At 39.1% G+C, this 17,186-nt stretch overlaps 1 protein-coding gene across 1 annotated transcript in view; it reads right to left on the bottom strand.

Annotated features, from left to right (window-relative positions):
- The window catches only part of LOC124612275 (autophagy-related protein 2 homolog A), a 492,429-nt gene that overhangs the window by 150,303 nt on the left and 324,940 nt on the right, over positions 1-17,186 (bottom strand). The window contains exon 29 of the mRNA XM_047140377.1: positions 4,571-4,738. Within this exon, the coding sequence (XP_046996333.1) occupies positions 4,571-4,738 (168 nt within the window). The remainder of the gene's footprint in view (positions 1-4,570; positions 4,739-17,186) is intronic.

The raw sequence follows: 17,186 nt of genomic DNA, 5'->3' as shown, positions 1-17,186 counted from the left end.
AAATTCTGGTCGTATGCAAAATCACTATGCGGGTCTAAGGCTTCTATTCAGTCCCTTGTTGACCAGTCAGTAAGCTGTCCTTGACAGTGAGTGTTCATCAACCACAAGGGTATCATCAGGAGTGCTCCAGGAAAGTGTGATAGAACTGCTGTTGTTCTCCACATACAGAGTTATTCTAAATGATGGACCCATTTTCAAAAATTCTTATGTTTTCAAGTACAACTCCAAAATGAACAAGCTTTATACCAATGAAAAGAGGAAGTTTCAAAGTTTTGGCGGGTAGCGGCCGGTGGGCGGTGATGGTTTCAGAAGTGGCAGTAGGGCCATCATTCCGTTTCACTGTCAGTTGTGAATGAGATGGCAACTGTGGAGCACAAGGTTTTCTGTGTTCTTGAGTTTGCAAAAAGTGAGTCACAAATTGCAGTGCAGCAGATATTTTGTACCAAATTTGTTATTCAACCTCCACCCTATGTGAAGGAAACTGTTTACGGCCCGCCTCTACCAACCACACTGAATGATCTGTGGAACTGGATAACTGCTGCCGTGGACTCAGTAACAGCAGATACGCTTTCGCATGTGTGAGACAAGTTTGGTTACCGCATCAGTATTTGGTGTGCAGCCAACAGTGGCCACATTGAACATTTATAACATTTGTCACATTTTTAATTATTAAATAATTATTAAAAACTAATTAATTACAAATTATTAAATTGATATGAAACATTACAAAAAAAGCTTTGAAACTTCCTCTTTTTATTAGTACAAAACTTATTCAATTTGGATTTGTACTTGAATAAATATGAAGTTTTGAAAATGGGTTCATCATCTAGAATAACCCTGTACATAAACGAACTGGCTGACAGGGTGAGCAGCAATCTGTGTTTTTTTTGCTGGTGATGCCATGGTGTATGATAAGGTGTCAAAGTTGAGTGACTGTAGGAGGATAAAAGACAAAATTTCCAGTTGGTGTGATTGGCAGCTAGCCTTAAATTTGAAAAAAATGTAAGTTAATGCAGATGTGTAGGAAGACCAGACCTATGATGTTTGGATACAGTATTAATAGCGCCCTGCTTAACACAATCAAGTCATTTAAATATCTGGGCATAATGTTGCAAAGTGATATGAGGTGGAAAAAGCATGTGAGAACTGTGGTAGGGAAGGCGAATGTTTGATTTCGATTTATTGGTAGAATTTTAAGAAAGAATGGTTCACCTGTAAAGGAGACTGCCTATAGGATGCTGGTGCAACCTATTCTTGAGTGCTGCTCAATGTTTGGAATCCATACCAGGTCGGATTGAAGGAGAGACTGAAGCAATTCAGAGGCGGGCTGCTAAATTTGTTATCAGTAGGTGTTATAGAGATGCTTCAGGAACTCAAATGGAAATCCCTGGAGGGAAGGCTACATTCTTTTCGAGAAACACTATTGAGAAAATTTAGAGAACTGGCATTTGAAGCTGACTGCTGAACAATTCTACTGCCAGCAACATACATCGCGTGTAAGGACCATGAAGATAAGATACGACAAATTAGGGCTCTTACAGAGGCATACAAACAGTCATTTTTCCCTTGATCTGTTTGTGAGTGGAACAGGAAAGGAAATAAGAAGTAGTGGTACAGGGTACCCACCACCATGCACCGTATGGTGGCTTGTTGAGTATCTATGTAGACGTAGACCTAAAAGTAGTCAGGCAGCATATGGACGAATTAGAAAATAAGTTCTCATTTATGCATCAGCAACAACTGCCACTCTCATAGATCTGTTCAAATCCAGATTTTCACAAAGCTGATAATTTAGCAAAAGTGTGAAGTTAAAGTATGGCTGTGGAATGTCTTGTGTGTACTGAGGGAAGTGATGAGACCAAGATTATTTCTCTGATGGTCCATAATGGAGGATTCACAGATAGATAATACATAACAATATTATGAAAAGGATAGTTGTTACTCACCATATAGCGGAGATGTTGAATCGCAGACAGGTACACCAATTATGCTGTTGTAAAGTGAGTTTTTGGCCAACAAGGCCTTTGACTAACACAAACAAAACAAAACAAAACAAAACAAAACAAAAACACACACACACCTGACCACAGTCTCTGGAAGCTGGAGCCAGTGCTTTCCAACGGTCTTTTTTGTTGTGACTATCTGCAGCTCAGCACCTCTGCTATAAGGTGAGTAGCAACTATCCTCCTCATAACATTATTACATTCCATCCTGGATTTTCCATTGTTTGATAGATAATACATAAATATTTGTATTTTCCTTGGCACCAATTTCATATAACTGCAATGTGGTCTCTCTTATAATTTTTGTAATGAGATTACTGTTATCTCACATTATATATAAGAAAGTGGTAAGAAGAAACAAAAGAAATACTGGGAGAAAGGAATTCTGGATACATGACGGGAATATTTTGAGCAGTTGCTCAATGCTGAAGATCCTGAAAAGTTTTCCCAGAAGGAATAATTGCAGAAGGTGTAGAGGAAGAAGAAATTGAAGTAACTCAAAAGGATAGAGCAATTAAGAAACTGAAGGTGGATATGTTAAAGGCAGGAGGTGAAACACTTCAGAAAGAGATGCATAACCTCATAAGTGAAGTACGGAGAAAGGAGGACACCCCAAAAGAGCGGAAGTTGGCTACCATTATCCCACTGCACAAAAAGAACAAGGAAAGGAACTGAAGTAAATATAGAGGTATTTCTCTACCAAGTGTACCATATAAAATGTTATCATTAATAATTCTTGAAATGCTGAAGCCTTTTGTTGAAGACATTGTTGTAGAGGACCTGGCAGGTTTTAAGGCAGGAAGGTAACCATGTATCGAATTTTCACTATGAGGTAAATCTGGGAGAAGTGCTGGGAATTCAACCATCTGTTCCTGGTAAACATTTGTAGGTTTCTCAAAGGCATATGATAGTATACACAGGATAAGCATGTACAGCATCCTATGGGTGCTTGGCATATCAAGGAATGTAATTAATTTGGTGAAGGTGTAAACAGAAGAGACAAAAGGCAATGTGAAATACCAGGGGGAGCTATCCAAGGAATTCAGCGTCAGAACAGGTGTGAGACAAGGTGATGCCATTTCACCATTACTTTTTAATTTGGTCCTGGAGGCAATAATTCAGGAAATGAAAAGGGAAGGTAAAGGGGTGAAACTAAATTGAAGAAAACAGATATTTGGATATGGAGTCACAGGAAAAGGTGGCAGAAACTGTAGAGGACTTAATGAGAATGTCAGTAAGTTGTACTGAGGATAATATGGGAGGAAACTGAAATGATAGAAGTATCCATGGAAGCCCCTAATAATGTCCCTTTAAAGGTTGGAATAAAGAATATAACCAGAGTGGAAATTTTAAATACCTTGCCACCTGGTTCAACAGTCATAGTAACCTGAAACAAGAAATTAATCATCTATCAATCAGTCTAAAACTTATTTCAGTCTGAAGCAGATAATGTCATCAAGAAATCTGTCAGTCAAGATCAGACTTAAAGCCAATAATGCAGTGATAGTACCAGCATTGTTATATGGGACTGAAATGTTAAGCACCACAAAAACGGATGCAGAGAACCTGGTCTCTGAATGGAAAATCTCAAGAAAAACCTTTGGGCCAACCTGTGAAGAGAACACAAGGAGATATAGAGTGAACTGGGAACTGTATGGCCTAATGAAACAATTGAATGTTGTGCAGAAAATGAAGGCATGAAGAATAAGTCTGGCAGGGCACATTGCCAGGAGAGCAGAACGTGCCAGGCTAAAGCTGTGCTTATGGAAAAGTCTGATTGTACTCATCCAATTGGAGGATCAAGGGAGCAATGGGAGGATGAACTGCAGAAGGACTTTCAGCAGTTGGGCATCCATGAAACTGGATCCAAAATGCACAAGATTGTCACATATGGAGGAACACTGAGGTCGGCACAAGGTCTTCAAGGTCTGTGATCACTGATAATGTATGTACCTATGTATGTATACATAAAACTGATGAAATCTGTTGGGGCAGGAAAATACTGCTGCATAACTTTGATTTTTCATTTAGTAATTTTTTATTTGCTTGCAATATCAGTTTCTTTGTGGTGCATAGTCTCTACTTCACAAGCAGTAGCTGGCATGATCTCTTTCGCAGTATCTTTCACTGACTAGGCACACTGCCTTAGGGAAACACAGTGATGACCTCGTAAGTTTTTCATTTTATATGTTTCGGCCTCAGGTTACACAAGTAGTGTCACTATCAGTTTCAACTTTTTACCAAGTTGTCATAATCACACTGTAAGTGCCTCTCTTGGCTCCTTCATTTGACTTGTTACTACACACTATGTTACATTCATCTGAGGATAACTTGATAAAATGTCAAAGTCAGTAATAATACCAGTTGTGTGACACGAGACTGAAAAAATTAAATAATTCTAAATTAACAAAAAATTACAAGTTGTCTCGCCTTGCTTTTACATGAACACTTTTCACTTCCTTTCACAGATAAGTTGGTACATTTAATCCACTCTCATTAATGAATATATTTGGGAACCTAAGGGAAAGGTAATTATGATCGTGCATTAAATTTATAACTTTGCTTACCATGTTTGCATGTGATTGCTTTGGCCTTGTTTCACTAGAATATTGATAGAGAAACTTGTTTATTTGTGAAGAAGCAAGACGGTCTCTTAATTCCAGTTCATTAATTAAAAGAACCTGGCGGGATGCTTCTGTGGTTGTATCAGGATACACTTCATGTTGAAAACGGACCTAAACAAAAAAACTAATGATAACAAAATTCAATACAGAACACAATAATAAAAAAACAAACATTAAAATATATTATTTGGTGCAAATTCGTCAGCACCATCTGATATTAATCTGTAGAGATAATTCTACTTGCAATGGGATCCACAGCCATAGTAAACTTACTGCAAGAAATTAATCGCATATAATGGCTGGTTTTTTATATCCATTTCATATACTATGGCATTTCAGCTGTGTAGTCATTTTCAAACAAAATATATTTTGGGTTACAGTCATATAATTTCAAGTGTTACGGCATAAAGTCAGCACTGTAAGGCCAGTCGGAAATGACAGAGAAGAGACGGCTGTGAGAAGAGGTCACCCAATCGCACGCTGACCCACTTCCCTCCAGGATGACAATGGGACAGCAGCGGCCCCTAGGTGAAGAGGAAACAAGCGCCGCACCCGAATGGTGGCAGACACTTCGTTAGCCGATGCATTGTAGCCTCTATCATTAGAAATATCTACAGAGCACAGATTTGTGTTTGTATATTCTGAAGAAGGCTGATCATTTTGTACGTCGCCCTTTGCTTGTGACACGGCTATCAAAATTAAGTATTTGTAATTGTGTTGTTTATAATAAAACTCATTAATATGAGTTGGTTGGTTGTTTGTCTAGCAAACTAAGTATGCAGGATTCCTAGACACAACATCATGTGTGGTACTTGGTCAGCTGGGCTTGAGAGCTGTAGCCATGACATCCATTTCAGTACAAACAGAAGAACACAGTGCAGACTCGTGTGAGTTCAGTACTCTCTCAGACAAGTAAATGTCTTAGCTGTGTACTACTGTTTTTACTTAAACAGATATCATGGCTACAGCTCTCAAGCCTAGCCACCCACACTGCACATGAAATTTATGACTGTAACCCAAAACGTGTCTTTAATGTGTTAAACATATTGCTTGAAAATAGCTGCACAGATAAAACACTGTAATATATGAATTAAAAATAAAGTGGATATAAAAATAGTCAATGCAAGAAACTAATTTCTTTTAAGATATAAAGGTAATGTTCATGGTAAGTATAACTACTGTCTTTAATTTATTGTTACACAGATATAAACACTAATTTGAAGAACGAACAATAGGAAATTGTGATATTTACAAGTAATGTAAAAAAATGACACATAACTACATGTGCAAAACACTTTACATTAAATAATAGTCCAAACAAAATACAAATTCAGGGTGTATCAAAAAGAATCATCTGATTTGGCATGTCTATACTTCTGAAACTAATGAACATATACAATGAATTTAGTTTTTTGACGAACGGGAAATTCAAAAAGTCCCCCCCCCCCCCCCCCCCCCTAGGTGTTCAACATGTCCCCCTGGAGATACGCGGCATATGTCAATGTGGTATTCAAATTTTTCCCACACTGCAGCGATCATGTCTTGAGTTACAGCTTCCACAGCTGTTGTTATGCGATTTCTCAGTTCATTCATTGTTGTTGGTAATGGAGGCACATAAACAGAGTTTTTTATTAACCCCCATAAGAAATAATCACATACAGTCAGGTCCGGTGACCTTGGAGGCCAGTAATGTAAGGCTGAATCATTTGGTCCAGTGCGAATGATCCATTGTTCGATAATCCTTTGATTTAAAAATTCCTGCACTTCCAGATGCCAGTGTGACAGTGTCCCATCCTGTTGGCAAATGAAGTGATTCTAAACAGTTACAACTGTGGGAAAAGAAAGTTCTGATGCATATCGAGATATGTGCTTCCTGTTTCCCATGAAACTGCACAGAACACATTAAATTCTGAAGAGTCCCACTCTTATTGTACAGGTTCATGTGGTTGTTCTGTACCCCACATTCTCATATTATGGCGGTTCACGTTTCCATTTACATGGAATGTTGCCTCATCACTGAACACTAAGCGTGGAAGAAAACTGTCATCTTCCATCTTGCCAAGAAATAAATTACAGAACTCTACATGCTGTTGTTTGTTGCCTTCAAGACGAGCCTGCAACCCGCACTGTGTGAAATGTAAATAGCAAAATGCTTTCTGTTGTCTGCAACACCATTTTTACCAGAACTGAAGTGGGCGCACACTGCTGAATTCTGTATGGTTTCATGTGTAAACGTCAACGCAACACATGCCAGACAGACATCGGGGGCATGTTGAGCTGCATGGCAGATGGATTTCTGCAGCCTCCTTGTGAAACTATGGTGGATACATTCAACGTCTGAGTTATACACTTGTAGTCGGCCCGGCGATTTGCCTTTACACAAACAATCTGTTTCTCGGAATTGTTCATGCTATTGTCTAAGGCTCTATACTGTAGGAGGATCCACACCATACCTCGTATGAAAGTCAAACTAAATAGTTATTAGCGACCCGCACTTCGCAAAATGTGAAACACAAGATGTTTTCTGTTGTCCCCAACACCATTTTTACTAGAACTTAAGTGGGTGCACACTGCTGCTACCTAGCAGGAACCATGTAAATCTCAAGAGTTTGCTCTTTCCAACAATACATTATTCACGCATTATCTCAAATAACGTATTAGTTTTGATTTTTTTTAAATCAGATGATTCTTTTTGATTTACCCTGTCCAATGAAACTCGTAAGCTACTCAAAAAGTCACAAGAAAGAACAATGCAAAACATATCTGGTGACAAAGGAAAACAAATGCAACCATCACATTCTTCTCCAATTGTTTGGAAGAAAGCCACACAAGTAACAAATTTAAAAAAAATAAAAGGATGGTTTATGTCCAGGAATAATAATTTGAGGTGGCAATAAGCTGATGCATACCCATTATATACGAAAGAGTGCCCTCTATAAAACAGTACAAGGTCAATAGGTAAACTCACACTGCAAAGAACACACTTTTGTTTTTCTGTTGATTTTTTCCTGAATGTAATAACAACATCTTTAAATGACATCATGTATGCTTTTAGCTGTAACTGCTCTGCTGTGATAAATGTGATCACAATGTCATTTAAAGAATTTTTAGAAGCTGCGGGCATGTATCAGATGAAGTTAACAATAAAAAAATCTACTCACCAAGTGACTGACGGCAGAACAAACATTTAAAATAAGGTTATAATTAGGCAAGCTTTCGGAGCCAGTGACTCCTTCTTCAGGTAGAAGGGTTGAAGGGGAAGGAAGATGGGTGAAGGAAAAGGACTGGAGAGGTCTAGGGAAAGGGGTAAAATTTGGGAAAGTCACCCAGAACTGCGAGTCAGGGGAGACTTACTGCACAGGATGAGAAGGAAAGACTGATTGTTGAGGACTGCATCAGACGAGATTTGAAAACCTGATAGCTTAAAGGTGTAACACTGTGTAACATGCAAGACAGAGATTACTGTTTGAACATGATGCATGAGTTAATAAAAGTGAAAAGCTAAGTGCATTGTACGTAACGGAGGTACGAGAGGGGCGGTTAAAATAGATGAGTAAGACAATGAAAGATGTAGAAAACTAAAATGGAGAGAAGAAAAGAGTAGTTACTATGAAGAAGTTCTGAAATGGAAGAAATTAACGTGAATGAAGACTAGGTGGGTGGCAAGAACCAAGGACATGTGGTGCACTAGTTGCCACCAGCGGAGTTATGAGAAACTGGTATCTGGGGGAAGACTCCAGATGGCGTGTGTGGTGAAACAGGCATTGAGGTCATGTTTTTATGTTGCAGAGCATGCTCTGCACCAGGATATTGCATGTTGCCAGTATACACCCTCTGCCTATTCCCATTCCTCCTAATTGATAATTTGGTGGTAGTCACACCAATGTAAAGAGCCGAACAGTGTTTACATTACAGCTGGTATATGACATGTTGTTTTACGGCTGGCTTGCTCCTTGATAGTATATATTTTGCCAGCTGCAGGGCTGCTATAGATGGTGGTAGGAGGGTAAATAGGGATAGTCAGAAGGGTAGGAGCCATAGGACAGGGACGTGGGTGCAGAAGGAGCATAGGGTCTGACAAGAATATTATGGAGACTGGGAGGGGAACAAAAAGCTGTTCTAGGTTTGGTGGGCAAAATTTAAAACAGAATGGTTCTCATTTCAAGGCACAATTTCAGGAAGTCATGGCTCAGTCAAAGTAGCTGTTTAATTCATTCCAGGTCAGGATAATACTGAGTCACCAGAGGTGTGCTCTGAATTTATTTTTTGGAGGGATCAGCAGTACCAGGATTGATCAGTTAGGATGAATGGGCATAGTTAAAGGGTGTATACTGGCAATACACATTATCCTGTTGCACTGCAACATGACAATCATGACCTCAGGGCCTGTTTCACTAGACGCACCATCTGGGTACTTCCCCATACACCTGTTTCTCAGAACTACACAGGTAGCAACTAGTGCTACAACATGTCCTTGGTTCTCGCCACCCACCTGACCTTAATTTATGCTAATTTCTTTTGTCTCAGCATTTCTTCATGGTAACGACTCTTATCTTCACTACATTTTAGTTTTTTACATCTTTCATTTTCTCACTCATTTATCTTATCCCTCCCACCTCTGCTACGTGCAATGCACTTAGCTTTCCACTCTTATTAACTCACGCACGACGTTTAAGCAGTAATTTGTGTCTTGCATCCTACACTGCCTTCCACCTTTAAGCTCTCACGTTTTCAAATCTCATACGATGCAGACCCCAACAGCCAGTCTTTCCTTCTCATCCTGTGCGGTAAGTCTCCCCTGACCCACAGTTCTGGATGACCTTCCCGAAATCTACTCCTTTTGTTAGACCTCTCCAGTCCTTTTCCTTCAGCCCTCTTCCTTCCCCTTCAACTCTTCTGCCTGAAGAAGGAGCCACTGGCTCCAAAAGCTTGTCTAATTGCAGCTGTCTTTTATGTGTGGACTTTTGTGTGTGGACTTTTTTTATCTCTCCCATTAAATTATTTTGTCGAAAATTCGAAGTTACTAATAAGTATTTGAAAGTGTATATTTTGTCTGGAAAATCGAATAAGTGCAATACCTCTGTAAACCCTTTTGGGGTTCAAATAACTCACTGTCAAGATTGGTGCAACACTGCCTGGACTTGACAGTGGCCAAGCATGTGTGATCTGGGCACTTATGAAAGAGAGAGAGAGAGAGAGAGAGAGAGAGAGAGAGAGAGAGAGAGAGAGAGAGTGTACTTCTTGAAGAATTTTGTCCAACAGCTGAATAATATTCAACAGTCTACTTTTAAATGTACTTCTGTGATCCTAACATCTCTTCTATGTGCTAAGTAATAATCTATCCTAATTAAAGGTGGTAAGACATACTAAAAATACAGGTAGTCTTATAAGGCACATTCTCCATCATAGTGAGAGAACTTTATTACAATTTATGGTACATGAAAAAGCCAATTAATTAACAGCAAATATTCTGTTTCGGGAACTGCGGAAGAAAATGTACAAGATGTGATCAAAAAGTAATGGGAATTTTTTAATTTTGCAGGCTTTATAAGTCCAATTTTCATTTTTTTCCTATCTTGTTGGTACAAATGTTCCTGGTGTATGTTTGCATTTTTCAGCAGTTTTGAATATTTAGTTTATTGTTGACAGTCAAAAATGTTGTACATGTTTTCAAATGCTTGACAAATTCAACTTTTGAAGGGATGGCTCAAAGAATTTGCATTAAATTTTGCTTGAAAAACGGAATAAATGTAGTACAGTATTCAAAATGTTGACTGTGGCTTTTGGTAAGTCTACTATTAGTACAACAACAGTTTATGAGTGGTATAAACATTTAAAATTGGGTTGAGAAGACATTGAAGACCATGACCACCCTGGATGCCCTAGCACATCAATTACTGATGCAAATGTGGAAGAAGTAAAGAAAATGGTTCTGGAAAACCACTGAATCACAATCAGAGAGGTTTTTGATGATGCTGGCAGATCCTTCGGCTCATTCCAAGCAATTTTTTCAGTTGTTTTGGGCATGAAGAAACTAGCAGAAAAGTTTGTTCTGAAATTGTTGAATTTCAATCACAAATTATGTCATGTAGACATCGTGAATGAAGCCAACAATGATCCAGAACTTCTAAAGAAGGTTATGACAGCTGACGAAACATGGGTATGCAGGTATCACATCAAAATACAGTCTCAACTGTCCCAACAGAAAATGCCTGAAGAGCCGAGAGAGAGAGAGAGAGAGAGAGAGAGAGAGAGAGAGAGAGAGAGAGAGAGAGATTGATAGCATAGACAGACAGATAGATATATAGAGAGAGTGGGAGGGGGGGAGGCAGAAGGGCAAGTTTGATCACACATCAATGACTGTTTGTGACTTCTTGGCAAAAAACGAAATCATTATGTTCCCTCAGCCATCATATTCGCCGGACATGGCCACCTGTCACTCCTTTCTATTCTCAAGGCTGAAGAGAACCGTAACAGGATGTCATTTTGCCACCACTGATAAAACAAAAACAGTAGCTCAACATCATATTGAAAAGAAAGTTCCACAAGTGCTTCCAAAATCGCACAAAGCACTGAGGGGGACTACTTTGAAGGGGACAGAGTTGATAGTGATGAACTGAGCAAATGCAAATGTGTGAATCTATTCTAAATTTTGGTGATGTCAAATGTCATCACTTCCTATTTTCACTCTTATTTTCTGCTTGATAATGACTGCATGGGTAATGGCAGTAAATATGTAATGTATACAGTCCCCTTTCTTAAATGCACACTGTTTTCAACAAAACAGCATGACAATTATCGTTAATTTTAATGTTAATCACCATGGTGCCCCTGAAGCTGGACTTGACTGTAGTGCATATTTGAATAATGATTAATTCTCATTATTTCAGATATGTCTTTGATAATGCTGCCTCATTGTCACTGATAATTTATTCCTCTGTAACAACCAAGTAGCATATTTTTGCATTATGATGCTGGCCAGAGGACGAGAACTGGTCACAGTTCCACATCACCCTTGTCCTTATACTATATTTTATCAGTCATAAACTTACTGTAATAATAAAATAAATTTTACCTTCTGAATTCTTTGATGAATATCAAAAAACTTGCCACAGTCACTAGTCAAAATATGTGTCAGTACATACTGAGAGCTTCCTTTTTGCAAAACTGTCACGAGAGTGATGGCTGGCACACAGTTCTGTACTATGAAGATACCTCTTCTCTCAGTATTACACTATGTGGTCTAATAAATTATTGATAATATTCAAATTACTGTTTAAAGAGGCAGAGACCAACCATTATCATCTTCCAAAGATGCTGCTAATTTCCAAATATTTTATGGAGAAGCTAGTTGTTGGGCCGCAGGTAAAATACCTAATACAAATTGCGACTCAGCATCTCTACTAAATGGTGAGTAGCAACTATTCTTTTCATAATATTGTTACACTCTATCCCGGTTTTCCATTGTTTGATAAAAACTGCCATTTACAAGTGCCTAAAACTATTTTTGCAGTCAGCCAGAAAGCGATAGAGAACATACTGCCATAATTTCCAGTCTGCAGGTTCGCAGTACTCTTTGTACTCACTGAAAGAAAATGTTCCTACTTGCTATTTAGTCAGCTGGATCATAAACTGTTGTTGTTGTGGTCTTCAGTCCTGAGACTGGTTTGATGCAGCTCTCCATGCTACTCTATCCTGTGCAAGCTTTTTCATCTCCCAGTACCTACTGCAACCTACATCCTTCTGAATCTGCTTAGTGTATTCATCTCTTGGTCTCCCTCTACGATTTTTACCCTCCACGCTGCCCTCCAATACTAAATTGGTGATCCCTTGATGCCTCAGAACATGTCCTACCAACCGATCCCTTCTTCTGGTCAAGTTGTGCCACAAACTTCTCTTCTCCCCAATCCTATTCAATACTTCCTCATTAGTTATGTGATCTACCCATCTAATCTTCAGCATTCTTCTGTAGCACCACATTTCGAAAGCCTCTATTCTCTTCTTGTCCAAACTATTTATCGTCCATGTTTCACTTCCATACATGGCTACACTCCATACAAATACTTTCAGAAAAGACTTCCTGACACTTAAATCTATAATCGATGTTAACAAATTTCTCTTCTTCAGAAACGCTTTCCTTGCCATTGCCAGTCTACATTTTATATCCTCTCTACTTCGACCATCATCAGTTATTTTGCTCCCCAAGTAGCAAAACTCCTTTACTACTTGAAGTGTCTCATTTCCTAATCTAATTCCCTCAGCATCACCCGACTTAATTAGACTACATTCCATTATCCTTGTTTTGCTTTTGTTGATGTTCATCTTATATCCTCCTTTCAAGACATAAACTATGACTATAAATAAAAGTTTTGAGTTCTAACTGATAGATATATTCTGTAAAAAATCACACGCACAATTTATAATAATATCTGTAATAATAATAATAATAATAATAATAATAATAATAATAATAATAATAATGATGATAATAATGTCCCTATCGGAACAGCACTATTAGCAATTCAGAGGCGACCTCTGTTCCAAGTAAAAATGGTCTGTCACTCTGGCTTCTAATCACCAAAAGTTAATTGCTCATCTTAAAAATGGAAAATAATCTTGCCACTTGCAACACAGTTTAGGCAACATGACAGGCAGAACACAAAAAGCAATTCAGGACGGTGTACAGTCCTCGGGAGTTCACTTCCTACTTTTACTGAAAACACTTATAGTAGCAGCCTGGCTGCTGTATTTACACACGGATGTAGCAGACCACCGAACAGAACGTCTGCTACCAACCATTCTAGGCACAGGTAGCAGCATCAAAATGGCCCCTGAGAAGCATTTTACCCACTGCCCCACATAAGGTTTTAATCAGCCAGGGAATTGAACTGTGGAAGTGATTGGTACAAAACAAGGAACTCGGCAGGCACTAACAGGATACCAAACTGAAATACTCTGAAACCAATGAGATAACAGTGTTAAGATTTGCTGATGAGTGTGGACGTTAGCCACAGCAGCCTTGAATGTGACAGGAGGAGGTGAGGAGATGACACTACATCATGGCTACCACCGGCACTAAGTTTAGAAGACAGTGCATCATCATAGAGACCTGTGGACCTGCAAATTATCTGCAAACTACTGCGCATGCTCACCAGTGCCCGGCTTCCCCTGGAGCTACTACAGTAGACGATACCTGTCACCATCCTCACTGCCACAGAGCTGCTGCCACTGCTGATGGCAATGCGTTGCATCACATTTGCCGGTACACTGCGCCGGCATTGCTCGTCGAGGTCAAGCAATTAAGTTAAGTCAAGAATATTGAAAGTATTTGTTAATTGCTTCTCATAGGCTATTAAAATGGAATCTAATGATAAGTATAATGTGAAAGTTAAGATGGAACCAGTCTCTGATGACGAATCCTCAGAATTAGAAATTGCGATTAACAAGGATGGTCCCATCAAAGTAATAAATCCAAAATCTGAAAATGATTTGTTCAAAGTAGAATCGGAGGTAAATGTCAATGTTGCTGTGAAGTTAGAATCAATTTCCAATTATGAGGTAACTGAAGCTGAAGTCAAAAAAGAAAAACTAGAATTAATAGTGTAATTGTATAATGAAATCAGTCAGGGAATGCTAGAAACTCCTTTAAAACCTGGAGGAATGTCAAATGGCAAAGTAGAGGTACCAACCCACTGGATGCAATTACTGTTTTCTAAACTAGAAGTGCATTTTAAAGAAATAAAGGAGAGTAGTAAAGAGCTGAACAATAAGATGGAATCAAAGAGTAAAGAATTAAGTAGTAAGATTGAGTCTAGTAATATAGAACAAAAGGATCTTCATAAAGAACTAAACAGTAAGATTGAATCTAACAGCAAAGAGTTAAAGGATGAAATGACCTCAAACCTGAATAACTTAAATTATAAAATTGATTGTTACTACCATGAACTGCAAGTCAAAGTAGGGCAACAGCTAACTAGATTGCATAATACTTTTAAAACTGAAACCGGCGAAGCTGACAAAAATTTCAAAGATGCAGATGATCTTATGGAAGGGAGGCTGTCAGAAAGAAATAGGCAATGAATTCAAACTTTACTCTAAAGCATTTGAAGAAGTAACTACTAAAGTAAATGCTTGTTCAAAGGATGTTAAGAAAGTAAAATCTGACAGGGAAATTATCTGAGGATGTTGACAAAAATTTTCTGAGCAGGTGGACGGAGTAGACCTACAAGTAGAAGAACTAAATACTAGTATTACTAACACAGAAAATAAAGTAACTTCAGGTAGCTCATGTTATACTACTGTACAGCATGTTGCTTCAGTTGATGCCGCTTTCATCGGAAGTTCTCAATTTTTACATTTTGATCCAGACAGACAAATTCACCCATTAGAATTCTGGAATGATTTTGAAGATATTTCACCAAATGCACGGTAAGAATGAGAGAAAATTTCTTTCATAAGGAATCATTTGTCGGGAGATACTTTGTGATGATTAGCTGACATCATAATTAGATGCAGATATCTTTCTGAGTTCAAAACTGCATTTCTTAATGAGTACTGGCCTCACAACAAACAAAACAATGTTTTGCAAGAATTTTGGAGTAGTAAAATATTTACTCCATGTCGTGAATCAGTTAAAGTGTTTTCTAGAAGGTGGGTTACAGGCTGTCACATTACACAGAAAAGATGAAGCCAGAAATGATTATCATGTGACCAGCTGCCTTGGTATCAGCAGAAAAGAATCACTTCCACACCTAGAGATACTGTGGATAGGTTCACTGAGAATCTGAAGGAAGTAGAAAGAGTAGCTGCTGTTGAGGAGCAGGTGCAGAATAATAATGGGTCTTCTAACAATCATGTAAACAACTGCAATAATGATGGTAGGAACGTGAATTTCTTCTCGTGTAGTTCCATCAATAAGTCCTGTTAGGCTGTCATCACTGGTAGTAAGTGCTTCAGTTACAGCTCTTCTATGAAGAAGGGCTCTCTGGCCAATTCATACACAAGCCACAAGAGTGTGTATTTGGACAGACATAGCACCCTTTTTAAGCAAGTAGCCTTTAGCTTCTCTATTTTTTCGAGATGTCTTCTTCGGATGAATCCGTATGTTTTCCAAACCGTAAATTGCAACAGGTTCAACTCTGAGTTCAAACAGTCGTAGGGCTGTTTTCGGGGAGAGTTTGCCTATCGACTTGATATCATTTATGGCTCTCATTGCAGTGCTGGCTCTGTAGTTTATGTGGCATGTGAATACTGTTGCCTGTGACTGAAGGGTAACTTCTAGGTACGTAAAACTAATGACTGGCTCTAGCGGTGTCTCTCCGACATAGAAAGTGCCATGTCTTCCTCCTCTTCTGAAGGTCATGGAGACTGTCTTCTCTTCATTCAAGGATAGGTAGTTTTTCATGCCCAGTTCACTAACTGGCTGAAGGTTTTCTGCAGATCATCCTCAGAAACTGAGGTTAATGCCATGTCGTCTGCATACGTGAGTACATTTACACTGTTGGGTTTTATTGTCTGCCGTAGCTAAGATGAAGAGTAAGGGGCTCCGTGGGTCACCTTGCAACACTCCAACTGTTTGCAGTATCAGGCTGGACTTATCTATACCGTCATGTATTTCCACCCAGTTGTTAGTGAGAAGATCTCTAATGATTGGCAACAGGCAATGTCTTGGACCTAAGGAAGTTTCCAGTTTCTTCATTAGAATGGATCTCTTGATTGTGTTGAATGCCGTGGTGTAGTCTATGAAAATTGCATGAAGCTTTACCCCCTTGATTTGCTAACACCATTTCTATATTGGTTTGGAGACAGTACAGTTTGTGGCTTTGATCTCCCACATCTGAAACCAAACTGTGAATCAGGGAGTTTCTCATCGATGATATCTCTAAGATGCATGCACAGCAGTGTTGTAAAGATCTTGAATAGGGTGTTTCCTTTCTACAGCATCACCACCTTTGAATGTTTCCACTGATCTGGTACAATACCTCATTTCAGGCACTCATCGAGGAGCACTGTGAGTGGAATCACTAGTACAGGGAGTGTAGTTTTCAGTTGTAGATGTTGTTTGAGCCACTTGCTTTATTGTTCTTCATGTGTGGATTATTTCTTCTTCTGGGAAAATTTCAGTCTCCTGCACAGGGGCTGGAGTCAGTGTGCGGCCGGCCGGCATGTGTTTTTAGCCTGAAGGATTGAGCTTAAATGTCTTTCCTACACTTCCATTGGGATGTTCCCTGGGAATTTTGGTTGCTTCGGCTGAAGAGTCTTGTATATCTCCATCTCCATATATACTCCGCTAGCCACCAAGCGGTGTGTGGCGGAGGGCACAATTCGCACCAAAGTCATAATCCCCCCCCCCCCCCCCCCCCCTGTTTCACTCGCGGATCCGCGAGGAAAAAACGACTGTCTGAACGCCTCAGTACGAGCTCTTATTTCCCTTATATTTGAATGGTGATCATTGGGCAATTTGAAAGTTGGTGGTAATAATATATGCTCTACATCCTTGCTGAAGATCGGATTTCGGAATTTAGTGAGCAACTCCTTCTGTTTAGTGCGCTGTCTATCT

Source organism: Schistocerca americana, chromosome 4 (genome assembly GCF_021461395.2).
Source record: "Schistocerca americana isolate TAMUIC-IGC-003095 chromosome 4, iqSchAmer2.1, whole genome shotgun sequence".
Lineage (NCBI taxonomy): Eukaryota > Metazoa > Arthropoda > Insecta > Orthoptera > Acrididae > Schistocerca > Schistocerca americana.
Note: the sequence above shows the minus strand (reverse complement) of the source record. Positions and strands in the feature narration are given on the sequence as shown.